This window comes from Dunckerocampus dactyliophorus, chromosome 11, assembly GCF_027744805.1.
Source record: "Dunckerocampus dactyliophorus isolate RoL2022-P2 chromosome 11, RoL_Ddac_1.1, whole genome shotgun sequence".
In the NCBI taxonomy this organism is placed as follows: domain Eukaryota; kingdom Metazoa; phylum Chordata; class Actinopteri; order Syngnathiformes; family Syngnathidae; genus Dunckerocampus; species Dunckerocampus dactyliophorus.
Window position 1 is genome coordinate 7,585,893 of NC_072829.1, and position 23,007 is coordinate 7,608,899.

At 40.6% G+C, this 23,007-nt stretch overlaps 1 protein-coding gene across 1 annotated transcript in view; it reads left to right on the forward strand.

The window, feature by feature from the left end:
• Positions 1-23,007, forward strand: part of slit3 (slit homolog 3 (Drosophila)) — a 292,011-nt gene that overhangs the window by 10,866 nt on the left and 258,138 nt on the right. The window contains exons 2-4 of the mRNA XM_054792929.1: positions 4,509-4,580; positions 12,376-12,447; positions 18,137-18,208. Coding sequence (XP_054648904.1) covers positions 4,509-4,580; positions 12,376-12,447; positions 18,137-18,208 — 216 coding nt within the window. The remainder of the gene's footprint in view (positions 1-4,508; positions 4,581-12,375; positions 12,448-18,136; positions 18,209-23,007) is intronic.

The following is a 23,007-nucleotide window of genomic DNA, read 5'->3' on the forward strand; positions in this document are numbered from 1 at the left end:
TACGAGACTACATCCAGACAAAAGCAGTCCAAGTGCTAACCAAACACAGTGTGGCGCTTTACAAGCCCTTGTAGATCGCCACCCTGAAAACAAAGGGATACTCGCGGGCGACTCTGTCATGTGGCCGAGCCGTCGCTGCTGTCACCAAACTGAGTTTTTCATTAGCCTTGGCAAAAAGGACGGCTATAAATCACATAAAGCACGCTCGTGACTGAGTGGAGACGCTGAACTTGCAAGAAGAAGGGAAACAAACAGCAAACTGGAAATTGGGCAATGAAGACGTATTTCCACCAAGCGGGACCGTTTTAAATCCTTATCTGGCCTGGGTTTCCAATAGCGGGATGGGAATAGCGTGACATCATCGCAACACAACACAGCCTAAAAAGAAACCATGCAAGCTTGACTAATCAGCAACCTACAGTTGGTTTGGCTCCACCCCTTTTAGGTACGCTACTACAGTTGTTGAGTGCCACAATGTTTACAGTACAGATCATTTTGCACTTATCATGCTACTCACTTGTGCTGCCAGCTATTTAGACAATAGTGGTTTTGTGCTAACTCATTTTCATTGGATAGTACATCTACACTGCTGTACAAGGTGTACACTGACTACTCTAAAGTATTTTATATACAAGGTTACTCCCTGTAGTATTGTCCTTTGAGAAGATGTAATACATCGCCCCCGCTTTTTCTCCTTCTTCCTCTGGTGACGGACACGCCGTAGAGCGCCGGCTAGTTTTCGGAAAAAGGAAGAGAGCAATTAGGATTCCTTGCGTGGCTGAAAGTTGTCCAGGGTGAAATGGAGCATACCTATCTGAGAGCGGGAGAAGGATGGAGGGAGAAAGAGGAGCGATAAAAGTGCTTTGTGGAAAAAATAACAAGAGATTAGCGCAGGAAGTCCTTTTTGTCGAGACCTAGATACACTTGAGTGAGACGGACGGAGAAAAGCGTGTTATCCCAGATGAAGAGGAAGCAAAGAAGGTGAAAGCTGAAGAAAATGAAAATAATACTTGGTGAGATGAGCTGGATAAAGAGCCAAACATTTGAAGTCAAAATTTATCTTAAGCGCCGAAGAAGTGGACTTCAAAGGGAGACTGTCACCTCTTTTGTGATATTTTGAACTTTCATTCTTAATAATTCTTCTTTCCACGTGTGCAGCAGCCAGCCCACACTCAACTGGTGGCTCAAGTTGTCTTACAGACAGAACACCTGCTGTTTGTCTCCCACCCCTTGTTGTAAGCACACACACACACATACACGAATGGAAATGACAAGTAGTTGTTAAGGCTTTTGTGCTAAAGCCGCTTGTTGGCTGTCAGACTTCCAGCTGGTCAGTTAAAGTGAGAGTGAGGCTTTACGAGCAAACGCAGCAACAGACACGCGAGGCTACTCGCCTTATTTTTACCCTTTGGGAAAAATGGAGATATAAATAATCCATTCCAGGGTTAAACTGTCCAGCATAAATGTCTTTAACCGTACAGGAAATGTTTTAAGTAACTTTTAAAATGAATTTTAACTGTTATACAAGTGTAAAAAGAAGTTAACCGCAGTTACAAGAAGTACGTAACATTGCTGCATGTGCTTGGGAGGCACATAATGACTAAATGCAGTTCACTTTGCTGCGTAATTATTGTCCATTGTAGCCATATTGTGCTGAACTCATTAATAAATCATCGCAATTTTTTGTTTTTTGATGTTTTTTTGCACATATTAAGCATTTTCTAGCATAAAAATTGCTAAATGCACTAAAATACAAATTTAAGGTATTTAGAAGTATTATTCAAAGATGTGATTATATGTCGTATTCTACACACAACAACAAGGAACTCTCCCGATGCTAAAGTGTGAGTCTATATTATGTCTAATATGTCTTATTTTCTCTCTATATTGGGTAATATGAGTGTAACGGCAATTATATGGGTGTTATTTCACGTCTAGAGGGCTCCAATAATGTTTAAAACTTTAGAAGATCGTACATTGGTTTCTAAGCTTTTTTCTCAAAATCTGACCATACTAACTGCTATTTTTTGAGCCTGGATTACTGGGGCATGTCCTGTCATTTTCACAACTTCAAACGAGCATCTGTGTGTGTGCACTGATGATGCATACGCGTATGCTTCGTTCACCAGTAATGTTGGTGAAAAGGACAAGACGGTTTTAATGTTTGTAATACTTTCAATATGCCAAATATACAAGTGTTGAACATTTCATGATCATGGGGGGGGCTAATGTCCAGTTCGGCCCACAACCCAAAGTAGGTTTTGAGTTTTGGCCCCCTCTGCGTTTTGAGTTTGACATTGCAGCTTTGGGCCTACCTTTTAGTTATATTTGTTTCTTTTGTTACACCTCAAAGTAAACAATATACTGGATTACATTTCCTCTATTGGACTTTAAATCATAGGTCTTTCCACCTGACCTCGCACCCTCGGTATTTGTTTGAATGCAGGGAGGCGGGGTCCTCGCTACACAGCACAAGTTTCCACCGTCAGCAGCAAAGATGGAGATAAAGATGGAGAGGGGTGGGGGTGGGGGGGCGGAATGTAGCCAACTGTAAAGGAGCGAGAGATAGAGGTAACAGAGGGGGGATTAGAAAGGAAGACAGTAGGAAAAGCAGATTAAAGAGAAAGGGAAGCAGCGAGAAAGTGTTTAGTTGACTGTGGACGAGTGACAGATAAGAGAAAGAAGTGAGACTGCAGTGAACGTGAGTATTGTGCAATATTATTAAAAGTTGGTCTTATAGGCCATGTTTTTAACTTGACAATTTAGCATTGTTGTGAGCATGAATTAGCAGCCAGTACTTGGCATTAGCGTCACGTTCTAGCAATCAGTTGTTACAATCGGTCCACCATTAAGACACACCTATTCAGTCTTTACTCGCCGGGTGTGTTGTCTACAAAGCAAATAACCACTAGGGTCTCTAATTAATGCTGGGTCAAAAAACAGTAGCATTAACAACTGTGGCTGTAGGCAACCTCACAAGAATGAATTTCACAAGATGGCAGAAGCTGCATTTGAAGTATCATGAGCGGTCAGCATCGGCAGCTTTATCTACCTCTGCTTGCGCTTTCAAATGTTACTCGGTTAATTCAGGCTGGTGTAACGGACGCCAGCTGTGAGGCTGCGCAAGTGTATGTTGGTAAACCTCACTCCCTCTGCCTTAAGAGCTGCGCTGAACACGCGGTCGACAGTCCGGGCTTTTGGCCGTGTGGTCAGCGCTCTCGCCTCCCATTACGAAGGTTCTGTGTCGAGCCCCGGTGCGGGCGGTGCGAAACAGGGCGGGTTACATTGGTGCCGTGACCCGGATGGGAGTGAGGTTTGAGGGGGTAAGTGTAACGGACGCCAGCCTGTGAGGCTGCGCAAGTGTACGTTGGTAAACCTCACTCCCTCTTCCTTAAGAGCTGCGCTGAACATGTGGTCGACAGTCTGGGCTTTTGGCCGTGTGGTCAGCGCTCTCGCCTCCCATTACGAAGGTTCTGTGTTCGAGCCCTGGTGCGGGCGGTGCGAAACAGGGCGGGTTACACTGGCCGGTTTGCTCCTCACCGCTATTACAACATTGGTTCTATTGCTGCCGTGTTGCGCAATATATTGTTGATATATGTTTAAAAAATCATATCCACTTTTTCATGCACTCCAAACCATTATTAAAGTTGAAAAATATGCTTGGGTTTTCAAATGTTGGAAATAACAGCCTCTCAGCTTCCGGTTAGCACCCTGCCCCCTGTGGTTTCTGTAAATGATGCCTTGATTATAATTAGAATATTTACAGTGCATACGGATCTATATATTTTTCTTTAAAGAATATCTTGTTAGAATATGCCTTGGGGGTTATAAAAAATTATGCATGGGCTGCAAATGGGTCCTGGGCCGGACATCTAGCTCGAAATGGGACAATTCATGCTCATGTCCGAGGCTGTATCCTATTAGGGCCCTTGGCAATGGCAGCCTTTTGAAACCTAATATGGTCTTAAATGAGATTTATAAATGTTTAGGTGTGTTATGAAAAACACACACGCAGGCCGTCTTGGCAGGAGCACACTGTTTATATTTATGTGTGTGTGTGTGTGTGTGTGTGTGTCTGTGTATGGCTGTGTGAAACAAGAGGGAAAATTGTGTTTGTTGTCTGCACTTATTCCTTCTGTGCGACAGCGTTTCAATAAACAGTGGTATAAAGGGAAGCAGACTCATGCTACACAATGTATACATGCCATACTTAAGGGGAAGATGGGATTGAATGACAGGCAGGAAATGTGATCAGCTTTAATTAGTTTCTTTCTTTAGTGCTTAATGCACATTTTTGCGTTGAAGCTTTAGTTTGTTTGCACGTGTGATGGTATGAACGTGTGTGGGCTTCAGTGCCGCCGGGCATTCTCACGCTCCATTCTACATTTGTGTTTCTTGGTCCTCGCTGAACCCAATCAACCTTTTTTTTTTTCATTTTTACTGATGACGTCGTTTGGAGGTTTGTTGTTCATGGCCCGATGTCTGACCCGTGTGTTTTCGCCTTGCAGGGACCTGAACAGAAACAACATCACCCGGATCACCAAAGTGGACTTCTCTGGCGTCAAGAACCTGAGAATCCTGTGAGTTTATTTCTAGAATATCCCGGAAAAGTCAGTGCAAGGTTGTTGTTGTATTCTAATCACACTTCTGGTGGGAGAAATTTCAAGTATGTGAAGGAGAAATTCACACAATTCCCCTTAAATGACTTTCACATGGAGAAAATGATGCACAAATGTACCTTTTCTTCCTTTCTGTTTATTCGGTTGTTTCTCTGCAAGGAACTTCGTTATAAAGCCATCATGGAGCAATTACAGAAAGGCTATCTTTACTTAATAGCCCCCTCTCTGTGGCTTGGCCTCAAGATATGATTTATATATGTTATTCTTCATGCATTTTTACACTGGGAAATGTTTTGGGATGTTTGCAGGTTTTATTTTATTTTACTTTTTAAGGAATATTGGGCTTTTATTTCTCAATTTGGCCGGTTCCCTAAAAGATTTAGAAATTAAGAAAACATGGGGATGGCACTAACCTTAAAATATATTATAATAAGTGTTTAATTAAATAAAAAACAATTTATTAGATCTAAACCCAATGGGCCCAACATGACAATTAAAAAATGGAAAATGCTGTTGATAATTTAAAAAATATCAAAATTAATGACACATCCTATTTTAATGTAGGTTAATGTGCTACTAGTATTATTGACTAATATTTATAAGTTAAATTACATGTACAGTGGTGTGAAAAAGTGTTTGCCCCTTCCTGATTTCTTATTTGTTTGCATGTTTGTCACACTTAAATGTTTTACATCATCAAACAAATTTAAATATTAGTCAATGACAACACAACTGAACACAAAATGCAGTTTTTAAATAAAACCTTTTATTATTAAGACAGAAAAAAATTACATCTACTCTGTGTTACATCTACCCCAATTACCCCAAGAGCGCAGCGACAACTCTTCCAGGAGGTCACAAAAGACCCTGCAACAACATCCAAAGAACTGCAGGCCCCACTTGCCTCAGTTAAGGTCAATGTTCATGACTCCACCATAAGAAAGACACTGGGCAAAAACAGCCTGCATGGCAGAGTTCCGAGGCAAAAACCACTGCTGAACAAAAAGAACATTAAGGCTCATCTCAATTTTGCCAGAAAACATCTTAATGATGATGATGATCCCCAAGACCTTTGGGAAAATACTCTGTGGTCTGACGAGACAAAAGTTGAAGTTTTTGGAAGGTGTGTGTCCCATTACATCTGGTGTAAAAGTAACGCTGCATTTCAGAAAAAGAACATCATACCAACAGTCAAATACGGTGGTGGTAGTGTGATGGTCTGGGGCTGTTTTGCTGCTTTAGGACCTGGAAGACTTGCTGCGATAAATGGAACCACTAATACACTTGGGAAACAGTTCGGCACCAAAGACAATGTATTGGATCTTCTCAGATGATCCCACACAGGTAGTAATTCACATTACATCAGCTATAGAGCGCAAAGTAGTACCGGAAAACTATACACAGCAGTGCAGTTTTAATCAGTAGTTTTAATGCAAGAAAATAAAAATATAAATTAAGAACGTGAAAGTTATCAGTCAAAATATTAATCAGCAAATTCCTGTATTTTAATACCCCTTTGTGTAAAAATAAATAAAATCTTTCCAAAAATAACATAAATCAATGCATAAGAAACAAATGTAACTAAATATGTAATACATTAATTATCTACTCAGAGATGGGTGGAGTAGCCAACTGTACTCATTTTATATATACTGTATACATACACACAGTATATATAACTGAGAAAAATATGTATTTGTTATTTATTTATTTTGATTATTGGTTTATTTATTTAACTTAATTTTTTCAACTCATCTTGTTCAGCTCTTGGTAAGATTTATACATTCATTAAATTATAATAAAACAACATCAATGAGACTGCTCCTAGTACTACTAGTACTATTAGTGCGAATAATAGAAATAATAGTAAAAATAATACTTCTTATGATATTAGTAATCTTAACAAGATAACAAATCTCGTCTAATATACTAGTATTATTGACCAATATATGTGTATATATATATATATATATATATATATATATATATATATATATATATATATACTGTGTATATATATACTGTATATAAGTGAAGTGATAATTAATAGTCCATTATAGGGGAAGGAACCATAAAGTGAAACATCCCAAAAGTCAATTTTATCCAAAATCTTTTGGAAAACAATGCCTTTAAAGTCCAGTAAAACTTCATGCTTATATACTGTATATAGTATTTTAATAAATGCCCTGTAAAGGGTGAAAAACATGAGACATGTTCTGTTAAAAGGTCAAAGGTTGTAAGTCTGCGATGACTGTAGGGCTTTGTAAATGTAGTGTGTGTGCCTATGTGTGTGTGCGTGCACGTGTGTGTGTGTGAGGCCCTATAATAACTATAATCACACAGGCTCACTTCTTGGCTGAGCGGAAGATAAAAATACACTCCTTTGCTGCACAAACTGGGCTTGGAAGTGGAAATAAGTCGATGCATGTGTGTGTTTTCATTTGTAAGCACATTTGTTGACCACTGCGGCTTTGGGCGCCCAAGTTGGCCAATGTGACAACTTGAGACTGAAATCCATTTTTGTATAGGCTGTACATGTGCACTGGATATACTCAATGAGGAGGAGCCAGTGTGTGTGTATATACAGTATGTGTATAGTGTGTGTGTGTGTGTGTGTGTGTGTGTGAGAGAGTGATGGGTTGGTGGTTTGTTTCATGTGGTTGGTGAGAAACTGCTGTGACATTTCCCCACTGTAAATCTCTTCAAATTGGCGAGGAGATGGTTTGTGGAAGTGGAGATAGTCTGAGAAAGTACAAGCCGCCTCTCGCAAGTACACACACATGCTGCACACTAACTACATGGGCTACACGCACACACGCACTTTACCAAGTCAAGAGAGACAACTTTTTTTGTGACTTTTTTTTTTTCTCCCGTCCCAGCCTACTTTGATGTTATTATTGTGTAATCATCACCATTTAGCATTTATTACAAATTATTGTATGATTCATTGTTGTGTACAATGTGTTTTGTTACTAGTGGTCATGAATGACATACAGTAAATGCTGTAATTATAGTTGGGGTGCTTATTTATTGAAGCCACGGAGCGTTAATTGGAAGCAGGCAATCATTGGAGAAAGTTGAAATGTAAAAACAAAAACGTAAATTCCAGTGTTATATAAACCGCATCGGTGTATAAGCGTAAAATGGCATATTGTGGCGCACACAAGTCCATGAGGACCAGTCAGATCTTTATTTGACAGGAGCCAATCATAAGCTATGAATAAAGTCACAGAGAGCTCGTCAACTCATTGGAAATTGCAGGAGGTCATTACTCAATAAAACAGTCTGACTCACAGTTTCATCTTACAAACAACATTAAACTCATCACACAGCAACTAACACTCAAACATTATACCTCAGAAATATAGAAACATGTATCAATACGAGTTTTATATGATAAAACACATTTTAAAGTGTTCCCTTAAAGCATTTTGGTTGATAAAACCATTTAATTGTTGGAGAGCTTAGAAATTACGCTGCAGTGCTGCATCTGTTCACCAGAGGGAGTCAGAGGTCCCAGAGCCCCATGCAGAAAAAGGGAAGCTGACGTCATTGCAGCTCCCCAATGAATGTGTTGCTCAGACCTAATGCCTTATGGGAAAACTTTAAAATGTTGTGTTTTTAAAACATTTTAAAATCATATTGGGGCAGGTTTGTATATTTGCATATAACCCTTTTGAGTATTAAGTTGCGGTGTGATGAATTTACCGCTGTTAATAAAGTGTTCTTTGAAAGATGACACCGTGGGTCAGACAGTTATGTTGTTATACTGGTAAATACATTGACCTCCACTGACTTCCAATGATTGACAAGCTCGTTGTGAATGTACTGATAGCTTGTGATTGGCATGTGTATATATATGTATACATATATACAGATCTGGACCAGGGCATCCATGAGCTCCTGGACAGTCTGAGGAGCAACCCGGAGACGCCAGATGGACCTAAACATAATGTCCCAGATGTGTTCTATTGGGTTTAGGTCAGGTGAACGTGGGGGCCAGTCAATGGTATCAATTCCTTCATCCTCCAGGAACTACCTGCATACACTAGCCACATGAGGTTGGGCATTGTCGTGGACCAGGAGGAACCCAGGTCCCACTGCACCAGCGTAGGTTCTGACAATGGGTCCAAGGATTTCATCCCGATACCTAATAGCAGTCAGGGTGCCATTATCTAACCTGTAGAGGTCTGTACGTCCTTCCAGGGATATGCCTCCCCAGACCATCACTGACCCACCACCAAACCTGGTCATACTGAATGATGTTGCAGGCAGCATAACGTTGCCCACGGCATCTCCAGACCCTTTCACGTCTGTCGCATGTGCTCAGGTTGAACTTGCTCTCATCAGGGAAGAGCACAGGGCACCAGTGGTGTAGTTGCCAATTCTGGTGGTCTATGGCAAATGCCAATCGAGCTCTACGGTGCTGGGCAGTGAGCACAGGGCCCACTACAGGACGTCGGGCCCTCAGGCCACCTTCATGGAGCCTGTTTCTGATTGTTTAGTCAGAAACATTCACACCAGTAGCCTGCTGGAGGTCATTTTGTAGTGCTCTGGCAGTGCTCATCCTGTTCCTCCTTGCACAAAGGAGCAGATACCGATCCTGCTGAGGGTTGAAGGACCTTCTACGGCCCTGTCCAGCTCTCCTGGAGTAACTACCTGTCTCCTGGAATCTCCTCCATGCGTCCAGGTACCGCAGTGATGCCCTGGTCCAGATCTGGGAGGAGATCCCCCAGGACACCATTGGTAGTCTCATTAGGAGCATGCCCCGACGTTGTGCATGTGCATATATACATACATATTTTAATAATAATAAATACAATATTATTAGGTATACTAATACTACTATTTGTCTTGTTTATATTACAATTATTATATTATTATACATATTTTGCATTATTATACATATTTATTCTATAAACCACATATTATATATTACATATGCCACATAGTGACTTATGAACAAGTACAATGCACAACACAGCAGAGACCTCTCCAATTTACTTATTCTAAACTTAAGAAAGTGTTTCAAACGGAGTCGGGAAGAAGGTAAAGAAGCCAAAACCTTACCACTTCCACACGGAATGGCAGGAGAGCTACGTGGAGAACTATGTCGTGTCGGACATGCCATGGCTGACTTGCAGTGTGAAAGTAATCAAATCTAATGTCCTATAACATTACTAAAGCCTATTAGCCAGAATACGACATATAACTTGTTTTTCTCTATTTTTTACTAATAATAGTCCATAGTTAACCACGAAACAGTGCCCATTAATTAATTAATTTATGAAAAGCTGTGATAGAGTGAGGGAGCAATGGCGATGTAGTGAGGGACGACCGTACTTCAAATGCAACGACTGCCATGTTGTGGAGTGGCTTAAAAAATAAAATTACACAGTAGGATGTGTATAGCCACAGATGTTAATGCCAAGTTAACGGAAATGTTTTCAGGTCAAAACTGCAAAGTGTTTTATCATTTCAGCCTCTCAGCCACACGGAAACAGCGTTCTGGATGCCCTGAAACGGTATTTTTTTTGCAAACTACTTCCAGAGTCGGAAAATCTGAAAACGCCGGCTTGTCGTTTTTGTATAGACTACCGAACCGCTGCTTTTGAGAAACGACGACGTCACCAATCTGTCGCCACCCTGTTGCTGTCACGTGACCAGAAGTGAGCTTTGATGACAAACCAATATCTGAATATTTCGTACAAGTAATTCCACTTCGTCATAAGTCTAGATGAGCCTTGGAAACCGGAAGATGACGGAGTCATGCATCTGCGTTCTTGCAGTATGGAGTATCATGTGGTTGTGTCTTTGTGTCTGTTTACAACGGCACACATACTGTAGGTGTGCCTTGTGTATTACATCGTTTTCACCCAGTGGATGCAACTGTTTACCAATCCGGCACATCCGCAAATTTTTTTCAACCCGTCAAAAAAAAAATCCCGGGAACGTTCCCGTGTGGTTTGTGTGTGGGTTTCCTCCCATATTCCAAAAATATGCATATTAGGTTAATTCTCTAAATTGTCCATAGGTATGAATGTGAGTGTGAATGGTTGTTTGTCTATACTGTATGTGCCCTGCGATTGGCTGGCGACCAATCCAGGGCGTATCCTGCCTCTCGCCCAAAGTCAGCTGAGATGGGCTCCAGCACACCCCTCGTGAGGACACGCAGCATTGAAAATGGATGGATGGGCCCTGTGTGGACAGGGCCTAAATTCTGGGTAGCGACCGCTAAATTGAAAGAGGTGTGAAAGAAGGCTTTTATGTGAAAGTGGATTAGGTTTGTGCCATTACGTATTGTCTGCGTACAACAATGTCCGAACAGCTTTCCCCCAAAGATTTTCTCATTCCAAGAAAGAGTGGCCACATACAAGCTGTTTTTCCACCAGGAAGGCTTGCGACCTTCTGTATTGTTATGCACGACAGGACAGTGGTTCACCAGCCACGCCCGGCAACAACAACAACAACAACCACCCTGTTCCCCCAGGGGAGACTCCACACTTAAACATGTAAAACTGAAGAAGCCTTTTGGGTTAAAAGACGAAACATCTTCAACAAACAAAAAGTCCAGTTTCCTCGAATCAAACTCTGTGGATTACCATGACCTGAATGACCAACATCATATACGGACATCAAGACAACGTTATGCATCATTTCTCAAATGGACTTATTTAATTTTCTGCCTTTTTAAAGCTCCAATTGCGGGTCAGTAGCGTCATGATAACAAAACTACAATTAAATCATGTTATCAGACACATTTTAATGGTGCAATGTGAGTGCTAGTCTCTGCGTGCAACACTTGGCACATCTTTGGCAGCCTCACGGCCAAAAGATTTGCTCCAGATTTGGTTGGAAATGAGTAATTCCCAACATGTTGGACTGCAGGTGAAACCACGTCGTTTTATTATTGGACTTGTTTAGTGGAACATGGTGAAGGAGTGTTCTGCAGGGTGACATCACTGCATTTAATAAACATAGAATGTTGTTGTTTTTTTTAAAAACCCTTGCACACATCTGTTGTGATGCGGACCAATGAAAGAACGTCTTCTCTTTCCAAATGATGATTTATCAAATGAAATCACAGTGATTCAGTTTCCTCTAAGGCTTTCTATCCGCAAGGGTGGAGAACATCCAGCTGTACACTTCTTTAAACACTCCAGATTGATAAAGACAGGACTGTAAATGATGTTGATGAGATTAAATGAGAAAATGATTGGTGTTTTGTCTTAAGTATTTATCTCTGTCAACCTGATGAAGGACTTGTAGTCCTCGCCAAGTGATGATAGAGATGTCAAAGATGGTTTGGAAGGATACGGTACATATTAAAGAAGATGGGCCTTTTTCAGGATTTTCCTGTTTATTTTGGATTTATTGGCTTATAGGATTGCAAGATTGGATTTTTTTTTAGCTTTCGTCATGTCTGATTCATTTTTTTAGCACTCCAATGTTTTGTTTGTACTGCCTTTTTTTTTTGTTGCAAATTTGCAATCCCCTCCTTAGAAATATCTTCTAACTGGCACACTTTTCTATTTGTGTTGACCAGAAGATTAAACTCAACTTGTTTCTCTATCTCCGGTTAGCCGAAAACATCTGTCATGAATTACAGCCTTAATAACTTTAACTTTAACTTTAATGAACTTCCAATGGCCATGACTACCCACGTTCTTTTTTTGTCATGACCTGCAATAGTGTTTTTTTGTGCTGAAACAAAACTCTCACCAGTGTGTTGTGTTCTTTGTGTCTTTTACTGCAGTCATCTTGAGGACAACCAAATCAGTGTCGTCGAGAGAGGAGCTTTCCAAGACCTGCGACTGCTGGAGAGACTGTAAGGGAACAAATCTCACTCAAATATATCATGCATGCATGTTTAAAGGTCTGATATTATAGTATTTTAACCCAATTAAAAAAAAAAACGTCAGAGGTGCCACAGTTGTGAATTGGAATAGTGAATTGGAAGTTTATACTTCATTCACTTTTTTACATATACAGTCATCCTTCGCCACTTCCTGGCTCGAATTTTGTGGCTTCACGGTCACGGGTTTTTAAAAATATATTAATTAATAATTCATGCTGTTTTGTCATTTAATACGGCCTATTATTAGTCAACACATACGCATATTTAAGCAAATGTTTTGGTTTTCTGCCTGAATTAAGCATTGTCAACCATAAAAATGACTAAATATAACTACAATACAAATATAAGACATTCAAAAGATGCATTCAAAGACATTAGCATTCTACACTAGTCGCTAGTTGTCAGTAATGTTACTGTAATGTTTGATGAGACACACAAGCACCAGACTTGATAACCGGAAGTTATATGCACCGGAAGTTGTTGCAGATTTGAATGATCTCACAACAGGATCCCTAATCCTAATCCCCAAGAAAAAGATGGGCTACTGTTGCGGCCATAAACCACAGCAAGAGGAAACTCAACTCTGAACGCCCGACATCACTTCCTGTCCAACACTCTCTCTGCTTTAGAGTTAATACATTTATATCAACACACATGCGCACGAGTGTTAATGTCTTAAATGGCTTATTTACTCTTATGTCTACTACAGTATATTGGGTATTACAAGTGTAAATGTGACTATAGAGGTGTTGGTTCATGTCTAGAGGGCTCTAGGGGTGTTAAAAATGTTAAAAAAACGTATTACAAGGTCGTATACCGAGTTTCTACTCTGTAACAACAAAATATTTGATTTATACATAAAGAATACCACTTTGCGGAAATTCACTTATCACGGTCGGGTCTGGAACCAATTAACCGTGGTAAATGAGGGATTACTCTACACTGTAACTCTGCACCTGTCCAAAGTAATAAGTGCCATATATCACATACAACGATGTAAGGTTAAGGAGTGGGGCAGGAGGACGCAAACATTAGCAACGTTAGCATAAATAGGTGCGCTACAATATATAATAATATTAAACTCACATTTTAACAGCAACATCATGGTAGTTTAGCCTATTGGCTGAAGAAAAACAAAGTTATCAAACTTACAGCTTCCACATTTGCAGCTGACTGACTGATAGTTGGCAAAGCTGCAGGCTGCATTTTAAGATGTGTCGCGAAGCCTGCCGGAAGGAGGTTTTTCCTTCACAACGTCATGAAAAGCTGCAACTTCAAAAGTCAGCGTTTGAGCGCCTCTTCTCTCATACAGTAAGTGGAGCAAACCATTGAGGGAGATGATAGATTTTTTTCACCATTGGTGCTCATAAACAGGCTCTAGGTACACAGATTACTGTTAGAACATTATTAAAAAGTCCCCTTCGTATAAGAGGGGACCTTTTAAAGTCTAAAATAAGCACACACACCCACGCACGCACACACACGCACACACACATACTGTGTCATGTTGTGGTACTATATGTGCAGGGACCACAGCCCTCTGAAACAAAATCAGGCATCGGAGTGATATCATGGTTGTGTTCCCGGAAGGTGATAATGACAAACACACACATCCACTCGCACTATTTCACTCTCCACCTTGGAATCCCCCATTAATTTTCCCTTGTTGTTTGTGTATGTGGGTGTGTATGCGTGTGTCTGTGTGTGCTCCCCACACACACGCACGCACACACACACACATTCGTGTTTATGAGCTGGTGTGATGGCAGGGTTTGCACACTTGCAGCGAGGCACCGTATTTGTGCTGGATGCCATAATTTAAAATATAGTCAACAAGGACGTGTTTAGATTTGCTACCATTCCTTCGCTAATAAACAACTCAGAAATTGATATAGGGGTCCCAGTTTTGAATCTTGGAACCATATGGTCATTTATTAACAAGTGTGTTGCACAACACAGCAGAAACAGAACCAATGCTGTAATAGTGTGAAGGAGCATAGTGCTCAGACAGCATTGATACTGCTGATGAAGTTATTGTAAACAACAGTGCGGCAATTATAACATGCATGGGTTTCACGATTACTTTTTATGACAATGAGAATCTATCATCATTAAAAAGTGTGTTTTCTACACTTGCAAACGACGGTATCCTACCGGAAAAGCTACGATGCCATAACAAAACTAACTTTGATGCATCAAAACCTTTCATTTTTCGACTTAAATTGCCTTATTTTTTAAGAAAACTACTTGCTACCTTAGAAGAATAACTAATTATAGCTTGTTCCTTTTGCAGAAACTTTATAAAAACAGGCATAATGAGCTAATTGGTTAGCTTAGCTCACTGACCCCATTACCAGCGGGCCTCTGAGTCACTGCAAGTTGAAAATAACCTCCGTGTTGGTTTTGCAAAGTTGATTATTTGATGATTAAGTCATGCAGACTCTCGCGGGTCTGCAGACGGTCCACACCTAAAACCGCCATCTTGGGCCGTACGTCGTTGAGGAAAGTCCAAGTCCAAGCTTTGACTGACATTTTGATGGAATCGGGGCTTCAGATCTAAAGTGGAGTCAGTGAATGTCAGGTGGACAGCGCTGAGTGGCAGCAACATGTGTACGTCAATGGAGATTGAACGTCCGATAGCGTGGGCAGGGCGGGGGGTCATGCAGGAGCGGAGGTGATGGGTAAGTCTTACTTTAAAAGCTTTTTTAAATGTGCTGTGTCAGGAGGGGGTCAGAGTTCACGGAAGCAAGAGCCTGGGGGGCAGAGCGTGCATGCTCTTTCAATTAAAAGATGTTTTTACATTGACAGCAACCATGATGAATTATATGCAAAAGGAACACATAGTTTATAACCTGTAAGTTGAGCTAAAGTCCTGTAGTTTAACCAATTCTAACCAAAATGGTGATTAAAATGCCTCACCGACAGCCCCTGTGATGCGATGCCCGCCGGGGGTGAAAGGTGACGGGTGACAAGGACGCGTGATTTATGGTGCCTCTATGTGGAAAAAGATGGAGCTTATCTTGTCTTCTCCCTGGGAGAGGGCATCCATCATTGTCCACACGTGAATATAACATAAATCACATACATCACAAGCGCCTGTGCTGGCTACAAAAGTCACAGTGTGTGGAATAGACTTGTAACACACTCTGAGTGCTTCCAGATTAGCAGAAAACATTGGGCAATATTTGCGTGATTATTGGATTTGATGTCCATTTTCATATTAACCAGGAAGATGAAGATAATCGGCAGTCTTCTTGGAATCTCCTTCTAACGGGGGTGAAATTCTGGGTCTTGTTATCAGAATCACACAGGTTCAAAGGTCAGTGTCTGTGTCTTCTCCACTGTGGATTCTACTTTGTGACCCTACGAACTTAACATCCTTGAGCCTTGATAACACTCCTACACATACCCCGTCCCTTGAAAACCAATGTAATGGAACCTTGGTTAGCATCATTAATCCGTTCCAGATGCTCCGACTCAAACTGAAACGTACTCTAACCGAATACATTGTTCCCATAAGAAATCATGCATGAAGCAAGTTTTTATAGTTTTACAATGATAGTTTTACATGAAGAAGCCCAGTTGAAATGAATATAAATGACGATTGAAAGTGATAAATGAACACTTAAAGTCATTTTTACCTTCATTGAAGACTTGATTGTTGACAAAGACGGCGATGAGGCAGCGAGATCCACACAGCCACAACCTTCGTGTTTTGCTGTGAGTTATTTCTTTCACCGTCTTTATCAAAATGCTGGCACTTACAACTTGTGGTGTAACTGTGTTAGTTAGTGAAGAACTACAGTTGTCCCTCGCTATATCGCAAATCGAATATCTCTCCCTCACTATATCACGTTTTTTCACAAAGTAATTAATTAATACTGTAAGTGACTGCTGTTTTGTGGTTGACTATGGCCTATTATTAGTCAAAAAATGCTGAATGACATGTTATATGTAGTATTCTGGCCACTAGGCATCAGTAATATTATGAAACATGACGTTAGATTACCTTTCACACTGCATGGAGACTGGCTACTGAGCTAGCAGAACCAAGCCGACCCACCATGGCTTCTCCTCTCATTCTGTGTGGAAGTCGTAAGTTTTTGGCTTCCTTGTTCTTCTTCCCCACTCCGTTTAAAACACTGTCTTAAGTTTAGAATGAGTAAATTGGAGATATGAACCAATGATTGTTTGTCTATATGTGCCCTGCGATTGGCTGGCGACCAGTCCAGGGTGTACCCCGCCTCTCGCCCGAAGTCAGTTGGGATAGGCTCCAGCATATCCGCGACCCTAATGAGGATAAGTGGCAGAGAAAATGGATCGATGGAGAGGCAAACCAGTTAGCTCAGTAGCTTGCTATGCTAGCGGCGGCTGTGATATATATATATATTTTGTATTAACTCTACAAGACAGGCAATAGCTGCATATGAAGAATCGTGAGTGGTCAGTACAGCGGCTTTTTCTACCTCTGCATGTGCTTTAAAATGCAGAGCTGTACTGTTGGTGTGAAACTCATTACACTTGCCGTGCTGTTGTTTACCATGACCTCATCACGATCGATTGGGGCAGATGTCCTTAATTTTTGGGGATTGGCAATCGTCCGTTCCTTACTTATGAAACCGATTTTATCTACTTCCGCAAAAGTCTGAAAGTCAGTTGCTGTTCCCTTTTGATCAACCAGACGGACAGCTAACAATCAAGCTAAGGCTAAAGCTAGCCGAAACAAAGAACCAGGCAGCGGCCCACTGTTGGCACTTAGGAGCAGTGAAAAGAGCAAAGCTAGTACAGGGAAAATGATGGCGTTCATGGCATTGGACGACCAGCCATTTTCAGTCACTGTGCACTTTATTTTTGGTAATAGGCTCAACTCACATCTGCAGTGTAACCTGTTGTGCAAATTTTGGTTGTTTTTAATATATGAAAAATAAAAGAAGAAAGGAACTAAGAAAATTTCGTAGTTTGGACAACAATTTTCTAACTTTTCATGTATATTTGAGAGAACTACCTCATGTGCAGTTTAAAGAAGACGTTTGTATTGTTTCACGGGTATTATTCAATGTTTTTGAACAAAATAAGATTGGAACATTGACGGTATATGCCATCAGCTATTTCAAAAAAATCGGTTTTGAAATGTCAGGCTTTTTAAAGATTGGTGCACCCCTACTATTAAGGTGAGCTGAACATTTGGCTCACTACCCGCTACTGCTATTACAACATTGGTTCTGTTAAATTTAATTAAATTTAAAAAATGATGAGAAAAAATGAACTTGTTGCAGTTGTCACATTTTTTCAATGATCTCCTGATTCCAGTTAATGGCCTGGCTATTATTGCAGCTTTTACAGTAGTTCCCCTCCTCTATAGCCCATCAGGGGCTTGCTTGGTAGTGATAACTGGATTTAAAGGTTGCACAGTGATAACCTGCACATGAAACACACACATAACCTTGATAACCTGAGGGTCAGCATGACAGGAAACCAGACCGTCTCCCATGGATCTGACGTTTAAACTCATCATGATGATACTCTGAAGCTTTGAGCTGGAATCTCAATCATTCATTCACACTGAATATGCTCAGATATTCTCCTGTAGGCTGTATTGTGTTTGTCCATTGTTATACTGTTTACATGTTATTCATTTCTCCTATTTCTTGCTTTTCAGCCGTCTGAACAGGAACAAACTGACCCTTCTTCCAGAACTCCTCTTCCAGTCCAACCCCAAACTCGGCAGACTGTAAGTACACCTGTGTGAAACTCTGCCTCGTCTTTTCCTCTCTTGCTTGCTGATGTGACGATGATGTGTAGAGGCGCCGCTTGCTTTTTGGTCGAACGTTTGAGCGCTACACCATGTGACACACACAGTGGCCTCTGTGCGTGTTGTGTGACGACTTTGGGAGGGGAATGCTTTGCTTGGAATTCTGTTTTTTGCACGGGGAATATGGAGTGTTGGGAGTGTACGCTAAGGTCAGACATCCCATAGGTTCCTCTGCTGTCTCTTTTTGTTTTATCCTCAGAAGTCACATGGGAGTGAATGTTGAAGCAAACATTATAGCTGTTTACATTTTTTGTGGCACTTTTGATTGTGTGTGTGTGTGTGTCTCTGCAATCATTTTTGATTATATATGTAGGCGTGCATGCCTGCATAATAGTGATATAGTGTCTACAGTATGCATGTGTAGGGAGTGGTCGGGGAAGGAAAAGGAAATACCACCACTGGGATGTTAAACTTCTCACCTCTGTTTTTTTCACTTGAAACATTCGTTAGGAGACAAGATACTACTTTTTATTACAAAGGAAAATGTGAACTCTGCAGAGAGGCAATAAATCATCCAATTCACTTATTGAATTTCCACAGCAGGGTTGTCCAAAGTACAGCCGTGGGGCCATTTGTGGCCCGCGGCTGTTTTTTTTTATGGTCCTGCAGCACATTTTAAAAATATATTTAACAAGAAAACGTGAAAAAAAGCAACAGCAGCTAAATTTTTCCAAGAATGAAGTAAAAAATATTTGGAGAAAAAAATTGTAATCTAATGAGAAAAAGTGGTAATTTTACGAGAATAAAGCAAAGTTGAAATAGTAAAAGCAAAAAGATTCATTTTAAAAGTCATAGTATGACAAACAAAACAAAAATAACAAATTTGTTAGAAATTAGTTTGGGGAAAAAGTTCTCATATTATGGGAATAAATTCAATATTTTATAAAAATAAATGTATAATATTAAAAGAAGAATATTTACAAGAAGAAAGTTTAAATAGTTGGAAAATTTAAAAACAAACAACAGCAGAGATGGGAAAAAAACAGCTGTAATTTTATGATAATAAAGTCCAAATATTAAGAGGTGAAAGTGTATTTCGACAAGAACCCTCAGCTACAGTGTCCTAATTTTTTCACATGACTGGAAATAACATTTGTGGCGCACCCTTTGGGTTGTGATTGAAATGATACCAAATATCGTAGTAATTGGGCTAAACCCCATCAGATAGTTTTAATATAGGGATTAACAAAAAAAATAATAGCACAGGCACACGTTTTGACAAATTTTCACCCTTTTGTGTGCAGTGGTTCAGGTGTAGATGAGTTAGCTTACACACACAAATACATACAGTCATGTGAAAAAAAAAAAGTTGTTACTTCTTCTACGGTTCTTCTTCGGAGTCTAAACTTGTTAAGACTGAATCAACAGCGCCCTTCTGGTTGCAGACAAATGATACACAAGACCTGCAACGTGTACGAATTGTTCTCACCCGGCACAAATTTTGACCCTTGATTATGCTTATATGCTTTGCTGATCTCCAGGTATGCATTTTGTGGCATTTCAATTGCAGTTCCTCCTTGTAGCCTGATGTGCACCACCAAAAAAACCCCGTTAAATTAAAAAAAGAGTGCAACGTCAGAACAAACGGGAGCCTGGCGAGTCAGTAGTGGCATGATTTAGTGGTATAAATGTGAATCAAGTGTTTCTGCTGCACTGAGTGGCACAGTGTTACCACTGATGGGAAGGCTGTGTGTATATGATGAGGAGCACATTGCTCCAAGAGATTGCATCACAACGAACGAAGAATTGTGAACACTGACAAACCCTGCAGTGGTAGGAACTTTTTTCTACCTACCCAAAATCAACTGGAAATGACGCCCCACGCCAGCTGGACCAGACGGACAATTGTCCTTCAAGTAAGTCCACCATGATATTGATTTTGATACATGGAGCACACAGTACTTGATATCACAGCTACTTGTATATATACAGTCCATCTAGCCATGTACAAACAAAACATGGAATGTGTGCTAATACAGATCATTTGGTTGTCTATTCGTAGTTGATTTGCTTGTTCTTGTTTCCCAGTCAGTACAGATTGGTGTCCTATCACATTGTTTTGGAGTGGGCGCGTTACGTCCAAGTAGTAGTGTGAGGCGTGGTGTGAGCGAGGTGCTGTGTCACTACGCCAGAAAAGTAGTTCTTTGGTGTTAGCTCCTACAATAACGATGTTGCTGTAACTTGGTTAATATACAGGTCACTTATGTAAATGGAACATCGTTGGCGTTCTTTGGATTGTTTTTTTTTTTTTTATAGAGGGTTTTATAGTCAAAATAGGTGTGTCCCGTTACATGCATTTTTACCCCTCACATGCTAGCTGTTTTTCTCTCTTTAGAACGCACAGAAAAGGGAAAGACATGTTCATGTTTCACATAAGGATTGTGGAAGATGGCCAAAATTCCCCCAAATTGAAGTTTTCTTTTAAGGCTGTGATTGGTCAGCTTGTAGTACATTATTTCCTGTTTGTATACGACTTGTCCTCTGATTTCGGATCAACATTTGCCATAATAAAAATGACTGCATTGCTTACAGTTCCTACTGCAGTAACATTCCCCTTCTCTTTTTAACTACCAGTGTTCACTCACAACGAAGGAAGCGAACAAGCTAAATAGTCCACAAGTGTTGTGGTTACTCACAGAGCTGACAAACCCGAGGAAGAGCTATACTGTAAAAGCAGGGGTGTCCAAAAGTGCGGCCCGGCCATTTGCTGCCTGTGGCTCGTTTCCATCATTGCATTTTCTATGCCGCTTATCCTGATTAGGGTTGCGAGGGTATGCTGGAGCCTATCCCAGCTGACTTCGGGGGAGAGGCGGGGTACACCCTGGACTGGCCGCCAGCCAAGCACAGGGCACATGTAAACAAACAGCCATTCACACTCACATTCATACCTATGGACAATTTAGAGTCGCCAGTTAACCTCACATGCATGTTTTTGGAATGTGGGAGGAAGCCGGAGTACCCGGAGAAAACCCACCCACGCACGCACGGGGAGAACATGCAAACTCCACATAGATCATCTTCCCGATCTCATGACTGTGTGGCCAACATGCTAACCAGTCGGCCCGGCTCATTTCTTATTGTAGAAAATAAAATTAAACCAAGCAAAAATTTGAAAAAATAAAGCAAAATGCATATTGTAATGAGAAAGGTTTGTGTTTAAATATCATGTTGGTTTTTTTTAGCCTTTTTATGAAAAAAAATAGAAATATCACTGTTCCCCCTCGCATGATCAACGAATCAACCAATCATTTGAAATAAAATAAGTAGAGATGATTATTACCCAATTATCCAATTCCCAAATGATTTTAAATGGCATCTTATTCAAGCTAGCACTGTGGTTAAAGTACTTTGCCACTGCTTCAAATGCTCACAAATTTCAACCTCAGTCTTTCATGGATTATTTTCCGATTTCCTAGCAAGACATATGTTGATTTTGATTGATAACTGCCGTTGTCTAGTTTTGCTTTAACTCTCCAAATATGCAGACTCAAAGGTGTCCTTTTATATTTTCTACTTCAACCCAAACAAAACACGGTAAGTCTCCTTTTGACAACTTTTATTCTGAAAATGTGTTTCTCTCGCTGGTGTTTCTCACGCAGAGCTGTAAATTCAAATACATGGAAGTTGCTTTCACGCACTGATTTATATTCGTCTCAGAGCTTCATCCAACTGATCCCTCGCGTTAGCGGGAAGGCCCCAGAAAGACGACAACTCTGGCCTCGCCGACGTCGCGCGTCGTATATTTGCGGTGAGGTGTGATGTACTGCTGCAGGCGGCAAACCTGACTGTTACGGCGGGAGGAGAACTGTCATTTACGTCAATTGCGGCTTCCAGATCGCACAGCAGTCGAAACACTCTCTCTCGCACACTTTCACGTGCGCTCGCTGTGTTTACTTTTCGGCCGTCTTGTTCTTGGTGAGTGACAGTCTTATTTCCTCCGCTGCCTGGCTTGCCGTTCCCTTAAAACCCCTAATTGAACTGGAAAGGCCTCCATTTGTCACTGGTCAAATATGGATCCCAGTAGGACTCGCACAGCGCTCGGCAAGAGAGTGGAAAAGGGAGAGAACGCTTCCAAACGTAACATTATAAATTTCATGTTCTTTATATCCCGGCTTTGCCATCAGCACAAACTAAATTACAGTGTCTGGACTGCTTCTACTGCCCTTTATTTTCTTTCTTTCCACTTTTCCCATCTTTTGCGCCCATTTTACAGAGCCTTTTATCCAGCCCATGTTTTTTTTTACTTTTCAGGCAAAGCATGAATGTGCACAATGATTACATTGAAATTCTCTTTTATGATCTCTTGGAAATTAGGAAAGTCAAGAGGAAGAACAACATTGCGGATGACTTAGTGCAGGCCTGCCAATTTGCACTAAATAAACATACTAATAATGACACCCACATCAAACATGTATAATAGATGCATAATGTGAACACACCCATGTTAAAACACCATGTATTTCCTCTGTGAGTTGTGTGAATTCAAATGAAAAATAAACAAAATTGATTAAAGAAAAGAAAAAAAAATTGAAAATTTACTTGGCGGTGATTTTAGACATTATCTGTATCATATGGGGGGAGGGGGGGACTATGAGCGTCTGACACCGCTGCAGAAAGAATACAGGTCTTGAAACCTTATGGAATTGATTCATAGTTGTTTGTCCACCGCCGTGTCCACCATTTCCATCATAGAGATTTTTTTGGGGAAAGAACAAAAG